This window comes from Marmota marmota, unplaced genomic scaffold (assembly GCF_001458135.2).
Source record: "Marmota marmota marmota unplaced genomic scaffold, marMar, whole genome shotgun sequence".
Taxonomy (NCBI): domain Eukaryota; kingdom Metazoa; phylum Chordata; class Mammalia; order Rodentia; family Sciuridae; genus Marmota; species Marmota marmota.
In genome coordinates, this window is record NW_026000316.1 from 787,647 (window position 1) to 803,033 (window position 15,387).

General features: G+C 39.0%; 1 protein-coding gene across 3 annotated transcripts; it reads right to left on the reverse strand.

Annotated features, from left to right (window-relative positions):
* Positions 1 to 5,860: 5,860 nt before the first annotated feature.
* Positions 5,861 to 10,574, reverse strand: Armcx3 (armadillo repeat containing X-linked 3). Of its 3 annotated transcripts, none has more exons than XM_015502286.2 (5): positions 10,417 to 10,574; positions 9,802 to 9,941; positions 9,459 to 9,519; positions 9,133 to 9,204; positions 5,861 to 8,854 (listed from the first exon to the last, which is right to left on the reverse strand). In XM_015502286.2, exon 5 carries the CDS (start codon positions 8,709 to 8,711, stop codon positions 7,572 to 7,574), a length of 1,140 nt encoding a protein of 379 aa, XP_015357772.1. In that variant the 5' UTR covers positions 8,712 to 8,854; positions 9,133 to 9,204; positions 9,459 to 9,519; positions 9,802 to 9,941; positions 10,417 to 10,574; the 3' UTR covers positions 5,861 to 7,571. The 3 variants fall into 3 exon arrangements, with proteins under 3 accessions (XP_015357772.1, XP_048653327.1, XP_048653326.1); XM_048797370.1 differs by having other exon boundaries at positions 9,459 to 9,556; XM_048797369.1 differs by lacking the exon at positions 10,417 to 10,574 and adding an exon at positions 10,263 to 10,405.
* Positions 10,575 to 15,387: the final 4,813 nt, after the last annotated feature.

Consider the following 15,387-nt stretch of genomic DNA (forward strand, 5'->3'; position numbering starts at 1 on the left):
TGCATGGAAAGATACACATAATAAATTGTAAGTGAAAAAAAGTTGCAAAATATAAACTGTGAGTTCATATTATTTCTAAGAATGCATATATAATAATTATTTGTGTTTGTATACACAGAGAAAGCATCTGACTGGTAATAGTAGGTAACTCTGTAAAGATGTTTGGGAAGAAGCCAATTTTTATATTTTACTCTCTGTATTCCTCTTTTTTAGTTTTCAGTAAGCGGTGTTACTTCAAGAAGATCACAATATAAATCACTGTAAAAAAATAAACTGTGGGGGCTGGGATTGTGTCTCAGTGGTAGCGTGCTCACCTAGCATGCATGAGGCACTGGGTTTGAACCTCAGCACCACATTTTAAAAAATAAAGACAATAAAGTCCATCAACAACTAAAAAATAAAATAAAATAAAAAATAAATAAAAAAACTCCGAGTGCTGGTAAATCCCAAAACTGTCTCAGTGTGTAGTCAAATGCTTAATTTGGTGTAAAATCCTATCCTCTAATGTTCAGGAGTTATATCACCTTCTTTCCTCAATGCTAACTTTTCCCTAAGTTGAAGTAAATATATCTGAAACTATAATCAGCAATTAAAAACAGGTGAAAAACAATTCCACGATCTTAATAATACTATATTATAACATAATAATATCCAACAAAATAAATATGATTGTACAGATGTGGTATATATTTATAAGCATTAACAAGTTATGACATTCATAATTAAAATGTTTACCATTATATCAAAGAAAAGCAAACAGAATTGATGGATTTCATAGCTGACATTGTACAATTTAATACTTCCATTTTTGACTATCCATTATATGGAATAACTTAAGAGGTGATGATTAATGATGATAAACAACAATTGATTATAAAAAATCATTTTCCAAGACATTTTGAATAGGCTAAAAATTTATAAAATATTTTTTAGATTGTTTCTTTGAGTCAGTCTTCTGTATATTTCATCTTTTCTAATATCAAAAGACAATCCATTTGAATAATTTTAAATTATGGAAGAAAATTAAAATTTTTCTTTATTGGATTCATTTCATTAGGTCTGGATTTTCATTATAGCTTATTGAAAGAAGGCCACAAGAAATGAGCATGAACAAAGTTAAAATCCAATTTTAACAAACAGAGGAATGAAATTTGGAAAAATTAGAAGATGACAATTTTCCTCAGGTTTCAAAATTTTATAGCAATATATCATTTATAATTTCAAAAAATCCAGGAAAAGGGGAGACACATAGGGGAGAAGGCTTTGCAAATATTAAGGTCTTCTGACCTAAGAGTATATGTCTCTCAAGAAACACAGGTGGAAAGTTCCACAACATTGGTCTGGGCAAAGATTTTTTGACAAGACCCCCAAAGTACAGGAAACAAAAGGAAAAATAGATAAAAGAAATATCAAACTAAAAGTTTTCTATACAGCAAAGGAAACATCCAACAGACTAAAAAGAAAAACCTACAGTAGGGGAGAAAATATTCGCAAACTATTCATCCAACAAGGGATTAATATGCAGGATATAAGAGGAACTCAAACAATTCAGCAGTAAAAAATTAAATAAGTTGATTCAAAAAGCAGGCAAATAATCTGAATAGACATTTTTTTCGAAAGAAGACATAAAACAGCAAACAAGTATATGAAAAACATTCAACATCATTAATTATCAGGAAAATTCAAATTAAAGCTATGAGATACTGCCTTATACCTATACTTGTTAGAATGAAAATTGTCAAAAAGATGAAAGATAAAAGAATTGACGAGGATGTGGAGAAAAGAGAATCTTTGCACACTGTGAAAATGTAAGTTAGCACAAAAATTTGGAAAACAGTATGTTCTTAAAAACCAAAAATAGAATCACTATATAATCCAGCAATCACACTCCTGGGTAGACGACACATCTGAAGGAAATGCAATCAGTATTTCAAAGAGACATACACATGCATATCCATTGCAACATTATTCAAAATAGTCAAGATATGGAAACAACCTAAGTACTCATTAACAGAAGAATGGATAGATAAAATGTGGTGTGTATACACAATGGAATAGTATTCAGCATTTAAAGAGAAGCAAATTCTGTCCATTGCAACAACATGAAGGAATCTACAGAATATTTTCCTTAGTGAAACAAATCAGGCACAGAAAAACAAAAATGTATCTCACAAGTGTAATATAAAAATATCAAATTTATAGAAGGAGAGTGTGTATTTGGAATGGTGGTCTGAGAGGTATTGCACTAAATAGTAACTATCATTAATAATAATGTGATGTATACTTCAATATTGCTAAAAGAGTAGATTCTAATTGTTCTCACTACAACAAAATCATCAGTATGTGAATTGATGTACACATAAATTAGCCTATTTTAATCATTCCACAATGCAATACTTGCATGATTAATATTGTATCCCATAAATATATACTATTTGTCAACCAAAAATAAAGTTAATTTTTTTAAAGAGAGAGAGAGAATTTTAATATTTATTCTTTAGTTTTCAGCGGACACAACATCTTTGTCTGTATGTGGTGCTGAGGATCGAACCCGGGCCGCACGCATGCCAGGCGAGTGCACTACCGCTTGAGCCACATGCCCACCCATAAAATTAATTTTTAAAGAGGAATAAATTGCATCGCTTAACAAAAAGGAGTATACATCTCAAACTGTCTGATAACCAATTTGGTCATACATATTAATATTCATAAAAGTACCACCCACTGATGCTCTGCTTCTATTATAGGAGCATCTAAGTAGACAAAAGATACCACTATATCAGAGGAGAAGTACTGGATTTCAGCAACAAGTCAGTTCCCATAGAAGAGAAGGACACACCAGGATCTCTTACTTTGTCAGTATCAGCATCTATCTAAATTGGCTAAGTTCCCTGAGCACTAAGGAAAAAACCTTCTATGACAATTTGAATTCTGATGTAAATGGATCTTAGGGAGGGAATGTTCTAAAAAGCAAACACTAAGAATCTGATCTGCTTGATAAATCTATTTCTTACAGTACCATAAATCATCATCAAAAAGAAACCCCATTTCACTTGATAGCATGTTATGTCCTCCAGAAGCTTAGAAAGGCTCAATAATTGAGGAGGCTCTGTGCCCAAACAAAGCCCCTCCTGTAACAGCTCCTCTCACTTTTTAAGATGTTAATGGTCAACAGGGTCAGAGAGTGACACTTAGCCCACTCTCAATGAGAAGTGGAATTACATTTGCATGAATCTGTCAGGATAAAGGCATCTCTGCAGTAGGTCTTCCTTCCCTCCCTTCCCCTCTACCTCCTATTCCTCTCCTCAAACACACACATTGCCCCAAGCCCTTAACACAAGGCCTGAGAAGGCCCCAATGCAGAAGGTGAAGCATGGAGGTACACTACTCTGTGAAGTCAACATCCCTTATCCTTCTTATACCACAACCTCAGGCAAAGCACGCCAGAACTCCACAAAAGCCCAGAGACAGCTCTAGGTAAAAGGTAAGGAGAGTCAGAGTTTAAACACAGAAAACCTGCAGCCTGGGATGTGATGTAAACTTAATGCAAAAAGCTAGCAATGAAAATAGTCATTATCACTATTTTAAAAGCCATTCTCAATGGAACAAAGCAAAACCAAAGAGAGTCATACATATAAAATTTGCCTGAATCACATCAATTTGCCAAACCTACACTTGGAATCTCTTTTGAAACAAGGCAAGTAAAATGTGAACATTCAAAAAAGACAGCCTGTTTCCTGAGCCTTGAAATATTATTATTTGGGTAAAAATTTTTAACGAACTGAAATACATCGTTGTAAAATTGCCTTTGGACATGTTTGGACTGAAATAGACCCTCGAACTGCTAGATGAGAAGAAATCAAAATATCAGGATATGCACTGAATGCTGGGGATGTGGCTCAAGTGGTAGCGCGCTCGCCTGGCATGCGTGCAGCCCGGGTTCCATCCTCAGCACCACATACAAACAAAGATATTGTGTCCACCAAAAATTAAAAAATAAACATTAAAAATTCTCTCTCTCTCTCTCTCTCTCTCTCTCTCTTAAAAAATAGGATATACACTGAGCTTCCAGTATTGTCTCTAAAGGGGAGGGGGTGCACTGCCTCCTCCCTGTCCCCATGAGCTGCCACAATCACAGTCACAATACTAGAACTGTGTCCTTCCCAAAATAATTGAGTGACAACCTCCTAAGTGAAACATTAGGACAACTGGGTGTCCTGCCCCACATCTCTTTCACCCAGCACTTTCCCAAAGAGCAGGTTTCTTAGTCTAGATCATAGTAGGCGTGGGACAGCAAAAGTACATGCAAACCACTGAGAGGGCTACCAAACTAAGACTAGTTCCTTCTCAGTCTCTGTTCTGTTCAACAAGGGTTCCAAAAGTCTTGGCATCCAGTCACACCCAGGGTCACCTTATGAAATGACAATTTTTATTCTCTATTAAATGCCAACTGGCACATGGCATGGTGCCATGGAAATTAAGTGGTCCCCCAAAAGACACAGAAGCACAGAGAGAATACCAACAACTGTCTCCTAGGAGGAGGAAACAGAGACAAAACAAGGGAGAGAGAGCAAAGAAGAATGAAAAGGAACATGGAGGGAGAGAAAAGGAGTAGATTGACAAACTCAGGCCTGTGCCTGTCACACTGTGGCATTCTATTCCACGAATTAACCTCCCCTTCACCCCAGCAAAAACTTGGTGCCTCAAGTTCAATAAGGATTGATCTGAATATTTTTCAGGCGTTCAAGCTATATATTGGTTAGGAGACAGTTTTCACTCATTGTGTCTATGTTCTCAAGCATCACCAATGAATATTTATTTTTTATATGAAAAAATTTAAATCAGGACCAGAAATTTTACGTACAGTAAAACCAATTTTATGTAAAGAATATATAAGTCTTTGGATAATAAAAGTATGTGAAAGGTTATACATTGTTTTAATTCTGTTTCTCTCTCCAGTTTTCACAGCCCCTTACACAGTTCTTTTTGCAGCCTTCTGCTCTTTGTACATTCTCTATGGGGGATCCTATCTACTCCATGTTCACAATTATCACCTCTCTCTAATGATTCTCAAATACTAAATTGCAACCCATTCTTCTCCTCTGAAAGCCAGATCAACACATTCAAATTAAAATATGGCATCTTTATCTGAATGTCACTCAGATACCTCAAACTCAATTTATCTAAAATGGCTTCTCTACTAGCCCCAATCTTTTCCTCTCATATAATAATTGTACCATGAAGCTGGGTGTATGGTGACGCAAACCTATAATCCCAGTGGCTCAGAGGCTGAGGTAGGAGGATCACAATTTCAAAGCCAGCCTTGGCAACTTAGGGAAGCCCTAAGAAAATTAGCATGACCCTGTCTCAAAACAGAAATTTTTTATAATTATTATTTAAAAGAAATAGCTGAGGATGTGGCTTCATAATTAAGTGCTCCTGTGTTGAAAAACAAACAAACAAACAATAGGAGCTAGAAAAGTGTTCATTCCCTTTTCCCTTACCCCACCCTTAAAACTGGTATCAAGAGTCCCCATATGTACGTGATTTGGTGGGGTCACCATATCCAACAATTTTAAGCCAACTAGGCCCTGGTCCTTTCTTCTACTATAGACATTAGAGTGCACATATGGAAACCTGGAGCTAAAACTGGATCACAACCAAAGAATTTCACCCTTTCCTGGTCTCATATATAAAGCAGGATAGTATCCCCAAGCCAACTAGGAATATATTATGGAGGCTGGTGAAATCATGTCTGAGGAAACACTTTGAGTCCTTAGAAAAAAGCAAAAACTTTTTTTTCCTTTGAGAAATTATTTTAACAGTTGCCTTGCATGAATGACAGAACTCTACACAGTAATCACTTAATAAATGTTAACCTTTATTGTTATTATTGTTTATTAAATGACACTGAAACATGGCAGAATGCCCCAGCAAAACAAAGGTCAACCAAAAACTATCAGTCCTGCATGTTAGGTACTTAAGGGTACTCACTTTTCTTAACTGCTATGTGCCAGAATAGTGTAGGTACTTAGCATATAGTATTACTTCATTTAATCCTCATGATAAGCCTCATTTTCACCACTCGTCTATCATTTTGGAAAGGAAACTTCAACCAATCACATTTTCAATCTAAATCATTTGCACACTCAGTACACATTCAAATCAATCGCCTGCTTCATTCCTAATACTTTCCTTTTATTCAAAAATTTCCTAAAAATTAATATTCATTTTATTTAAAAAAGAATAGATGAATAAAAAGTAAAAAAGTAAAGATCACTCATTATCCTTCCACCCAAAGATAACTATTATTACTATTTGGAAATATATGATTCCAGAGATTTTAGTGTGTTTTTAAAACATGATTTAATATCCCCCTCACCCCAGCAAAATGGAATGAATACTGCTATCTAACTTATCTTTCTCACTTAACATTGAATGATGAATATCTTTTCTGGAAATATAGTATTCCACTAGCATATTTATCATATCCTACTGGGTGACCATTCCTTAATTTATTTGAAGAATCCAGTGTGACAGACATGTTGTCTCCAATTTTTACTACCTTAAAGAGTGTTGAAATGACCATCCTTATACATGTAATCTTTGGACAATTATTCAATCACTAACTTTGGATAAATGGTTTACATATTTTAAGGCTTATGATATGAATTACCAAATGGCCACCACTAGGATTTGTTAGGGTCCATTTTGCCACACCCTCACTGACACTGCACAGGAGAGAGGGGTTCATTTATATGGATTCCAATATTTTTTTAGCCAAAAATATTTAGTGGTTCTCAGCGTCCAGTGAGATAAAATTGAAACAGCTTTCTACAACTGGCTTCACCTAACTTTCCTGATTCATTCACTCCTATTGCCCATGCTGTCCACTGCAAGCAGGCTGCTCTCCAACTATCATAGGAAGAAGGTTCCTACCTCAATGCCTTTCTCACACCATTCTCTCCTGGATCCTGTAACATTCTAACCACCATACCCCATCCAGGGCTCATTTACAAATCCATCTCCTCCATGAAACTTTAGCTGACTGGCATATCCCACAGAATCCTTTGCCTCCTCTGTGCTCTGAGGGCACACATCTGACAATGAGTGTCTGCTCTGGATATCCTCGGTTATCTTTTGGTTTGTATGTTTCTTATCTCTCCAACTAGATTATAAACCAAAGGACAAGAATCATTTCTTTCTTTCTTTCTTCTTTCTTTTTTCTTTCCAGCATTAACACATAACTTTATTGATGATACACAAATGAAATCATTGCAAATGACCAAAAGGAGCTTACTCATGACGAATTGGTTACGTAGAGGAAATAGTAAAAAATACTTCAATCTAGGCAGCGAGATAAAAAGCAACAAACATGTTTTCAGAACAAGTAGTGATATTCATTTATCCAGCTTAAACCTGAAGACCAACTTGGTTAAATATCAGCATTGATGATACAATATGGTATTCGTTAAAATTGGCAGCTGAAAGGATTCCTTTACCATATAAACAAGGTGGAGAAAAGGAATAGTTTACAATGTGTGTTGCTTCTAAACTACAAAGTCAAGAAATTATTCCTGGCTCTTTGGGAACATATGCTCAGTCAGTTTGGCCATGAATTTTCCAACTTTTACTTTCACCAAAAAATCATGGTGACTTTCTATTCCCAGAACCTTATCAGCACACACTTGAAATTCTTTTAAAAAGAAAAATAGTGACCCTTCACCGAATTGATTCTGAGTAGATTCATTTTCTTTCCATTTAAAATTGTCATTTACATTCTCAAGAATGACCAGAAGTTTAAGAATAACCTCTTTGTTCTCTTTCTTATTAAAGAGGGAACCCAGTGAAGATGGCACTTGGGCCCTGAGCAATTCTCTAGTCATAGCTGGATTTTCAGCCAAATTCAAAAGGAGTTTCAAAACCTGAAGTTTAGTTTCTTCATTTCCCGCTGAAAATAAACGGAAAAAATCCGAAATGGAATTAGCAAGCATGTGCTGATACTCATTAGTAACAGTCATATTCGTAAGCAATCTTAGTCCAGCCAGCTGCACAGATGAGTTCAAGCGAGAAGTAATTGTGTCATCACATACTTGATTCATGTATATCTTAAGCCTGCGCTGATTTTCAGCATTCACACTCAAGTTATTTAGGACAATTAAAGCCTTTTCCTTAACGATGGGATCCCGAGTATTAAGAATCTTTGCAACAATTGGGAGACCACCCAGATCACGAATGATATCTCTGTTAAATGCATAAGCAGCATTGTTACCCAGAGCAATTAAAGCTGCTTCAAGAATATAAGGCTTTTCAGACATCTCAACCAAACAAAGAACTTTTTGTAGCTCTTGAGGGGACAAAACAGTATCATCTGAATTAGGGGAAGCCCGTTTCTGGACAGCCCGACGTGCTCGGGTAGCCCTGGCCCTTGCCCTGGCTCTAGCTCTGGTCCCGGCCTCTGTCCCAATCCGGGCCCAAGGTGGGTACCACACTATACTCTTGCTCTCATTACTGTCATCATCATCATCAGACCAGTCATTATACCTGGCCCCAGAACAGTCCCCAGAATCATCCACATCCCCAGAACCACCCTCTGCCATTTTTTCCTTGCTCTGTTTTCTTCCCCGGGTCAGTCTATAAATGCAATAGCAGGCGCCAGCCCCAATCACCAGGCCTGCAGTCACCCAGCCTACTTTCCTGGCGTAGCCCATGCAATCGTCCCTGACAATAGCAGGGACCAAGGAACAGAGTAGTCACTCAGGGTAGGGAAAGAGGGTTGTGGGCCTGAGAGCAGGTCTGTAGAGGGTGATCTTCAGTCAGTTCAAGACCACAATATCTGATTCTGGAGGTGGACCTGGAGGTGGAAGAAAGAAACAGAGTTTCAATTTCTCTTCTCTTTTTGTTGTCCCATGCAGAAAGTTGCACAGAGGAACAGAAGAATGGCAATTGAATGCTGGGTAGGGAATATAGATCATTGACAAAATCTCTACCCACCTCATTATACTGTCTCCCTAACCCCTGCCAGCCCACCCTACCCCAAGTGTAGATAAAGGCAATGAGTCCACAGATTCGGCTGGGGTGTCAGTCACCACAATCTCTGGTATCTCCAGGGAGTAGCACCCTTGAACTAACCTCTTTGAAATAGGCAGTTTGCTCCTTCTTCCCTTGGCTGGGGGTGTGTGCCACGCCCAATAATCTTTCAATCTGCGGAGAGACCAGAGCCAATAAGAAAAGAAGGCTTGAAGGATTGTTCATTTGTCGCTTTCCTAAATCACCATCCAGGTTATCAGATATTTTTTAACGTCACTATGCTATCCAAAACATGAAAATGCCTCCCCCTCCCTAGCCTAAAACGCAGGGATGTAAGAAAAATAAAGTAGAATTGGGTGAGCCTGTCCAAGCCGCGGCAGATTTCCAACCCCTCCCCCATTCCAGACAGCCCCCACGCCCACACCGACCTCTACAGATCCTCGGAAACTTCCTCCCTAGCTTCAAACGGTGCCACCTGCTACAGCAGACCTGCAGGATGACAGATCGAAAACATGGGGACTAAGTGCTGTTGAGAGAGAAGGATTATGAACAAACTACATGATAGGTTTCCTTGCTGTCATTTCCCCCCTTTCCCCCTCCCTCCCGCGCGCGCACACACACACACACACACACACACACAGCGCACGCCATTTCGCCACAGTCCGGGGAGTGTGAGAAACACATTCAGACTCACACCTGAACCTAGATTACCTTCTCTGGTTTTCCCCCACCTTCACCCCCGCCCCTCCTAAGGTCCCCAGATGGTCTTACCCTCAAATCGACCTTCACCGATCAGGGTTAATTTCCTTCCTCTTCTCTTGCCTGGCGTTGTGCCGTAACCCACGGAAAGACTGGCCACCCAGGAGAGGCTCGGACCCACTAGACACAGTGCGGTGGTCAGGAAGACACAGCTACAGACAGAAAGACGGGAAACAGCCGCTACTGAGTGCTTGGTGGACGGACCAGTCCCCAGAGAACAAAACTCTCTTAATTCGGAGGCCTGGTTGTGCGAGGCTTCCCAACCCCGTTACCCCTCTCGGGATTCTGCTGACACATCTCGTTGCACCCCAGTATTCCCGCCCCCCATGCCCAGCCTTTCCCCTCCAGCACTGTCCTGGTGGACCCGGGGGCAACACCCAGGCCATAGCTTCCTTTCCGGATTGCGGGCCTTGCCTCCCAGCAGATTCATATCTCCCTATTTCTGGGCTCTTCCCTAACACCCCTCTGCTCACCGTTTCACAGCATCGAAATGGGCCGCAGGCGGGACATATGTCTAAGAGAGCGGGCGGCGAGTGGGAGAGACGACGGAGGAGCCTCAGGACCTGCGACGGTCTCCGCCCTACGCCCTCCACCACCCCCACTTTATGGAATCTACCAGGCACTGACCTGCAAGAATCCGGGACAATTTCCTTCTCCTCCTCTTTCTTCCCTCTGCCTCCGGCCCGCCCTCCCTCAGGGCAATGGGGAGCTGGTACTCAGAGGGGAACAACGACCAGGACAAGAAGGACTTCTGCACACGTCAGCTCTTGGTCACGTGAGAGCTACGTCATCCACCAACTCGGGCCCCCAATTTCCCCTCCCACCAGCAGTGCGGCAGAAGAGGGCCCGCCCCCCACTATTCCCTCCCCCATACTAGGCCTTGTTACCCTTTCTTCTCCACTAATCCCATCTCTCTGTAGTTGTGTTTCCCTTCCTCAGATTATCAAAAAGGGACAGCATCTTCCCCTGGGACTACTGGCCACTTGTGCTTTTTTGAAAAATTGACTCTTCCTTCCCTAAACTCCTGGGACTGCAGCCTCTCCCTCCACCTCCCCTCCTCCCAGCTATTAATGTCTACCATTTCCTCTGAAATCTAGTCCTAGATCTGAAATGAACAAGCATCAGAAAAGGAAGCCTGGAGTGAAAGTGTGGCTTTTACTTTCTTAATGCTTTGTTATTTTTGTTCTGCCCTTACCCACCTCCAGTCCGCCTTCTTTTATGAGGAAAACTACTACAAAGCTATTTTCATTTTAGGAAAAATGAAGACAATAGAGGTGGGAGAGTGATGTCAGGTGATGGCCTCTAAGTCTCACATTTCTCACTTGGTGGAGAGTGTTAACCACTTCATTCAAAGTAATCTTAATGTCTTTGGGGCCTTAGCACATAACACAAACCTGGATGAATCTGAATGAGCTAATAAGTGTGTCTGAGAATATGTAAATCTTTGATTAGGCCAATCTCTGAATAGAAGAACAACAGACTTCACTTGCATAAATTAGTGAGGAGGAGGCTTTGAGCTCTTAGAAGCCAGTAACAAAAGATTGAGGAGAAAACAAATCTGTGTACCCACTATCTGTAAGATAAGAAGGCATGTACACTGATAAAGTGAATGATATACAAAGAACATTACAAAATATACTTGATAACAAACAGAGAATATCTGTAAACAAAATAGCTATTAGAGGAACCAAGACAAACTTGGCTGTACTTGGCATCTAGTACTTAGTGTGAAACCATTTCACTGGTTTAATGAGCTCAATAATTCACTTGGGATTGAACTTTTCACAAATAGGAAAAGGAATAAAATAATTACATTCTCTCATTGTTTAAGTTAAGTAGGTTTGGTTTCAGTTGCTTGCAACCCAACAAACTTAACAAATACAGAACACAAAAGCAAATAACACAGTACAAAAAGTAACAGCTTTTCTGAACACAAGATCCTTAGTGACATGTTTCCTAATAGCTTGTGTGTAAGGTTGTCATCTGAGTATGACTTTAAAATCCACAGACAATATGGAAGTCAATCAAGAGACTGGGGAGTTTGGGAACAAGCAAACCTCCAGTAAAATTCATATGTATATAAATTCTGGGAAGCAGTACTGATACATGATTGAAATTTAGTAAACAGAAGCCAGATCAACAGTATAATTCTGAATTTAGAGAAAGATCATGTGCAGCAAAGGGGCTCATTCAACCACAGGATTATGAAAAGGAGAGTCAGAGGAAAGTGTTAGTAGTTCCCACCCAACACTGTCTGGAGGAGAAGGAGTGTTGGCTAAAATGAATGGAATGTTTAGCTTTTCTTGGCAGAATCATCCCCATAATGTGTAAGAGTACTTCAAGATCTCTTAGCAGAAAGCCACTTCTTAAGGAGAATGAATGTCCCTGCTCTGATTGTAGGTTCACCAAGCAACCTTCTGGGGTTGTGGCCTCCCAAGTAGTAGCTTGTCTACAGAGAGAAAATGGGCATGTAAGAATGACAGAAAACTCTAGTACCCTTGACAGTTGTATTTCTCAGGAAAAATTAGTTTCCCTTGTGGCCTACTTAACAGGAAAAGAATGCAGAGACCCATGGGTTTGAGCATTCAGATCTAGATTTATATATGTCTCTATAAATGAGAGTCTTTCCTTGACAGAGGCATCTGCTTTCAATGTGCAGACAGAATCAGGATTGGCTCATACAGTGCTGAGGACAAGACCCTGAACTGTAGATGCAACCTTGTAGAATCCTGTCAGGGAAGCCAGGTGGCCTTGGCTCAAATGATAACATATGCATTGCCATTTTAAAACTGTATTTTTCTAAAGTTTAGTTAATGTGGAAGTCACAACTAAGACATGCTATAGCAGACAGGCCCCCAGCATCTCAGCCATAGCTAGACAAAAGGTTAATATCCAAAAGAGTGAAAGGGCTTCTACAAATCAACAACAATATTTGAAACAATTAACATTTCTCTCTGGAAAAGAAAGGAAATGCATTTTGCATTTTACATACCTTACATTTCCCTAGCAAATGGATGTACACTGTGACCAAAACAGACCAAACTAAAATATGAATCTTGAGCAGAGAGATAGAAACCTGAAAATTTATGGATTTATGGTATCCTGAAGATATCGTCTAGCATTCTCCTTTCTTTTTTTAAATTTTTTTATTTGTTCTTTTTAGTTATAGATGACAGAATACATACATGGTGTATATATCAAACATATATGGAGTATAACTTCCCATTTTGTGGTGGTACATGATGTGGAGTTACACTGGTTGTGTATTCCTATATGAACATAGGAAAGTTATGTCAGATTCATTCTACTGTCTTTCCCATTCCCATCTCCCTTCCCATATTTCCTCCTATCTCTACCCATCAGAGTTGACCCTAGTCTTCAGCCTTCCCTCCTTATGTTAATGAGGTTAGGTTCTTTTACTTGCAATCACACTACCTTAACTAAGAGATAATACAAAAAGAAATATAATTTTTCAAGGTAATGACGTCCTAGAGGTTTGTTGTTGTTGTTTCACCCTCTACAATTCCATTTAATGTTACCATCCACTGATCCATTTTTTTGTTATTGCTTTCAGGTACTTTGTAAGTCATATATCACATGTGGCCACACACTGACATAAGCCAAAATGTTTCTTTTGGCAGTGACATCACAGAGTCTTTTGCTGGCTCAGGAACTTTTAACAGGCATATCCTGAGGATTCACTTAAGCATTTTCCTATTTTGCTTTTAAGATGGAATGTCAAGCACATGACATGTCTTTAAATATATCGATGTTGGTGGGCTTATAATGAAGACCATGTTGATTTTTAAATACTAGTTCCCAGATTCCATTGTAGGAATTCTGGATTGAAGTGACAAAGAAGTAAAAGAATTGAAAGGGTTATAATGTCCATGGGGATTTAGAGAGGGAGTGGGTTCAAATCATGAAAGGTCTGAAAGAGAATGGTAGTGTTGGGTAATACACTGGAATAATTGGAGGATACATCAAAGCCAGGAGAGGTAGGAGTGAAGTTTTGTCCTTGAAGCCAGGCTAAATGTTGCCAAAATGAATCTGTGTTACAGAACCATGTGTAGGACAGACACCAAGGCATCCATGTTTGTTAAACTTTACATATGCCTTAACTGTTTCTAATATATACATTTAAAAAAACAAAAGTCACTTGTGTAGGTACTCGCAGCCAAAAACTGAATGATGGGAAGTTGTATCTAAGTGTTCTGCTTGTAAAGTTTCAGAAATAGAATTCACTTGTCTATGAGAAATAAAGTGTCACGAAAGAACAGTGTCAGGGGATGATGTTGAAACAAATGAGGTAGAGATTTAGAGAGATGGAAGTATAATATTAGTGAGGAGTTTGGACTATAAACATTTGGGGAAGATGGGGAAGACAGGAAAGTCAGGACATGTTCCTAACTTCTAATATTTGCCAGCAAGGCATTATGAGCTCCCTGGCTCACCTCCCAAAAGGGCCTCTTGCACACCAGGCCCTCCAGCTGGGGTGTCATATTTCAACATTCTAAGAGGCTGCCTGGAGGGTCTATATTTAGAGTATGACTCCCCAGTAGAGACAGGTGGGTATCTGAGGACTAACTTCTACATACTTTGTCCCTGAGTTTGGGGATTATTCTGAGGGTCTTGGGCAGGTGGTACAGTGAAGTTGTTACAAGGCAAGGAGTGAAAATACCTTTCTCCTGGCCACCATTTAGGATCTGATACTTTGTCCTTAAATTTGTGAGGGGGAAAATGGCATGGGCAGCTGGGGTGCCACAGTGATTCAGTCTTCCACAGACCCTCACCACCATTGCCAGTGGAGAATGATAACACTGGTCAATGCTGTGGTGACAATATATGGATGACAGATCCCAGAGACATCTCACTACTGTCATGATGGAATGAAAATTCCACCTATTAAGTCTCATTTGTATCAATGGGATAATTCTCTAATTTCTGAATGATTTATGGGTTACATCATGAAATTTCAGAATAGATTTTAAACAATGTCTTTTAAATGAAAAGCAGGCTAATCTGTGAAGTTACTGATTTGTAAAGTTCATCTGAAGTTATAAAATTTGCCTAAAGTTGGGGTCTTTATAAAAGCTGTCCTTTGAAGCCATAGTGAAAGTTATTCAGCAGCCTTCTACAAGATCTCAAGAGCCTGACATCTAATAATATGAATTCAGCCAGGAGGAAAATATGGATGGTGGTTCACTCATCTAAAATGGTCACAATCAGAACACTGACCTTGTCATTCATTTATTTGTCAATTTATAAATCATACTGAAAGCCCAGGAGACTGGTCTCATTTGTAAAGATGTGTTTTTAAACTTTAATATGGTGTTTTAAAGCTATAATTTAGAAAGAAAATACTTTCAATGTGGAACAAATTAACTTTGCCAATTCAATGAGGACCTCTTCTTAACTGGAAAATCTTGCCTATGTTACATATCTTTAAAAATAAGATTATGGTTGTTTTTTTCTGCAAATGGAAATAGCTTTATTGTATGTTCTTATTACGAAACAGCATAGCATGATTCAATTATAAAAGGAGGGACAATACAGAACATAAATGGATCAAAATATTAATAAAAACCTCACTACTAC

What these genes read in the sequence shown, in the direction of transcription:
- Armcx3 (XM_015502286.2), bottom strand. Translation starts at nt 8,711, where the DNA reads ATGGGCTACGCCAGGAAAGTAGGCTGGGTGACTGCAGGCCTGGTGATT.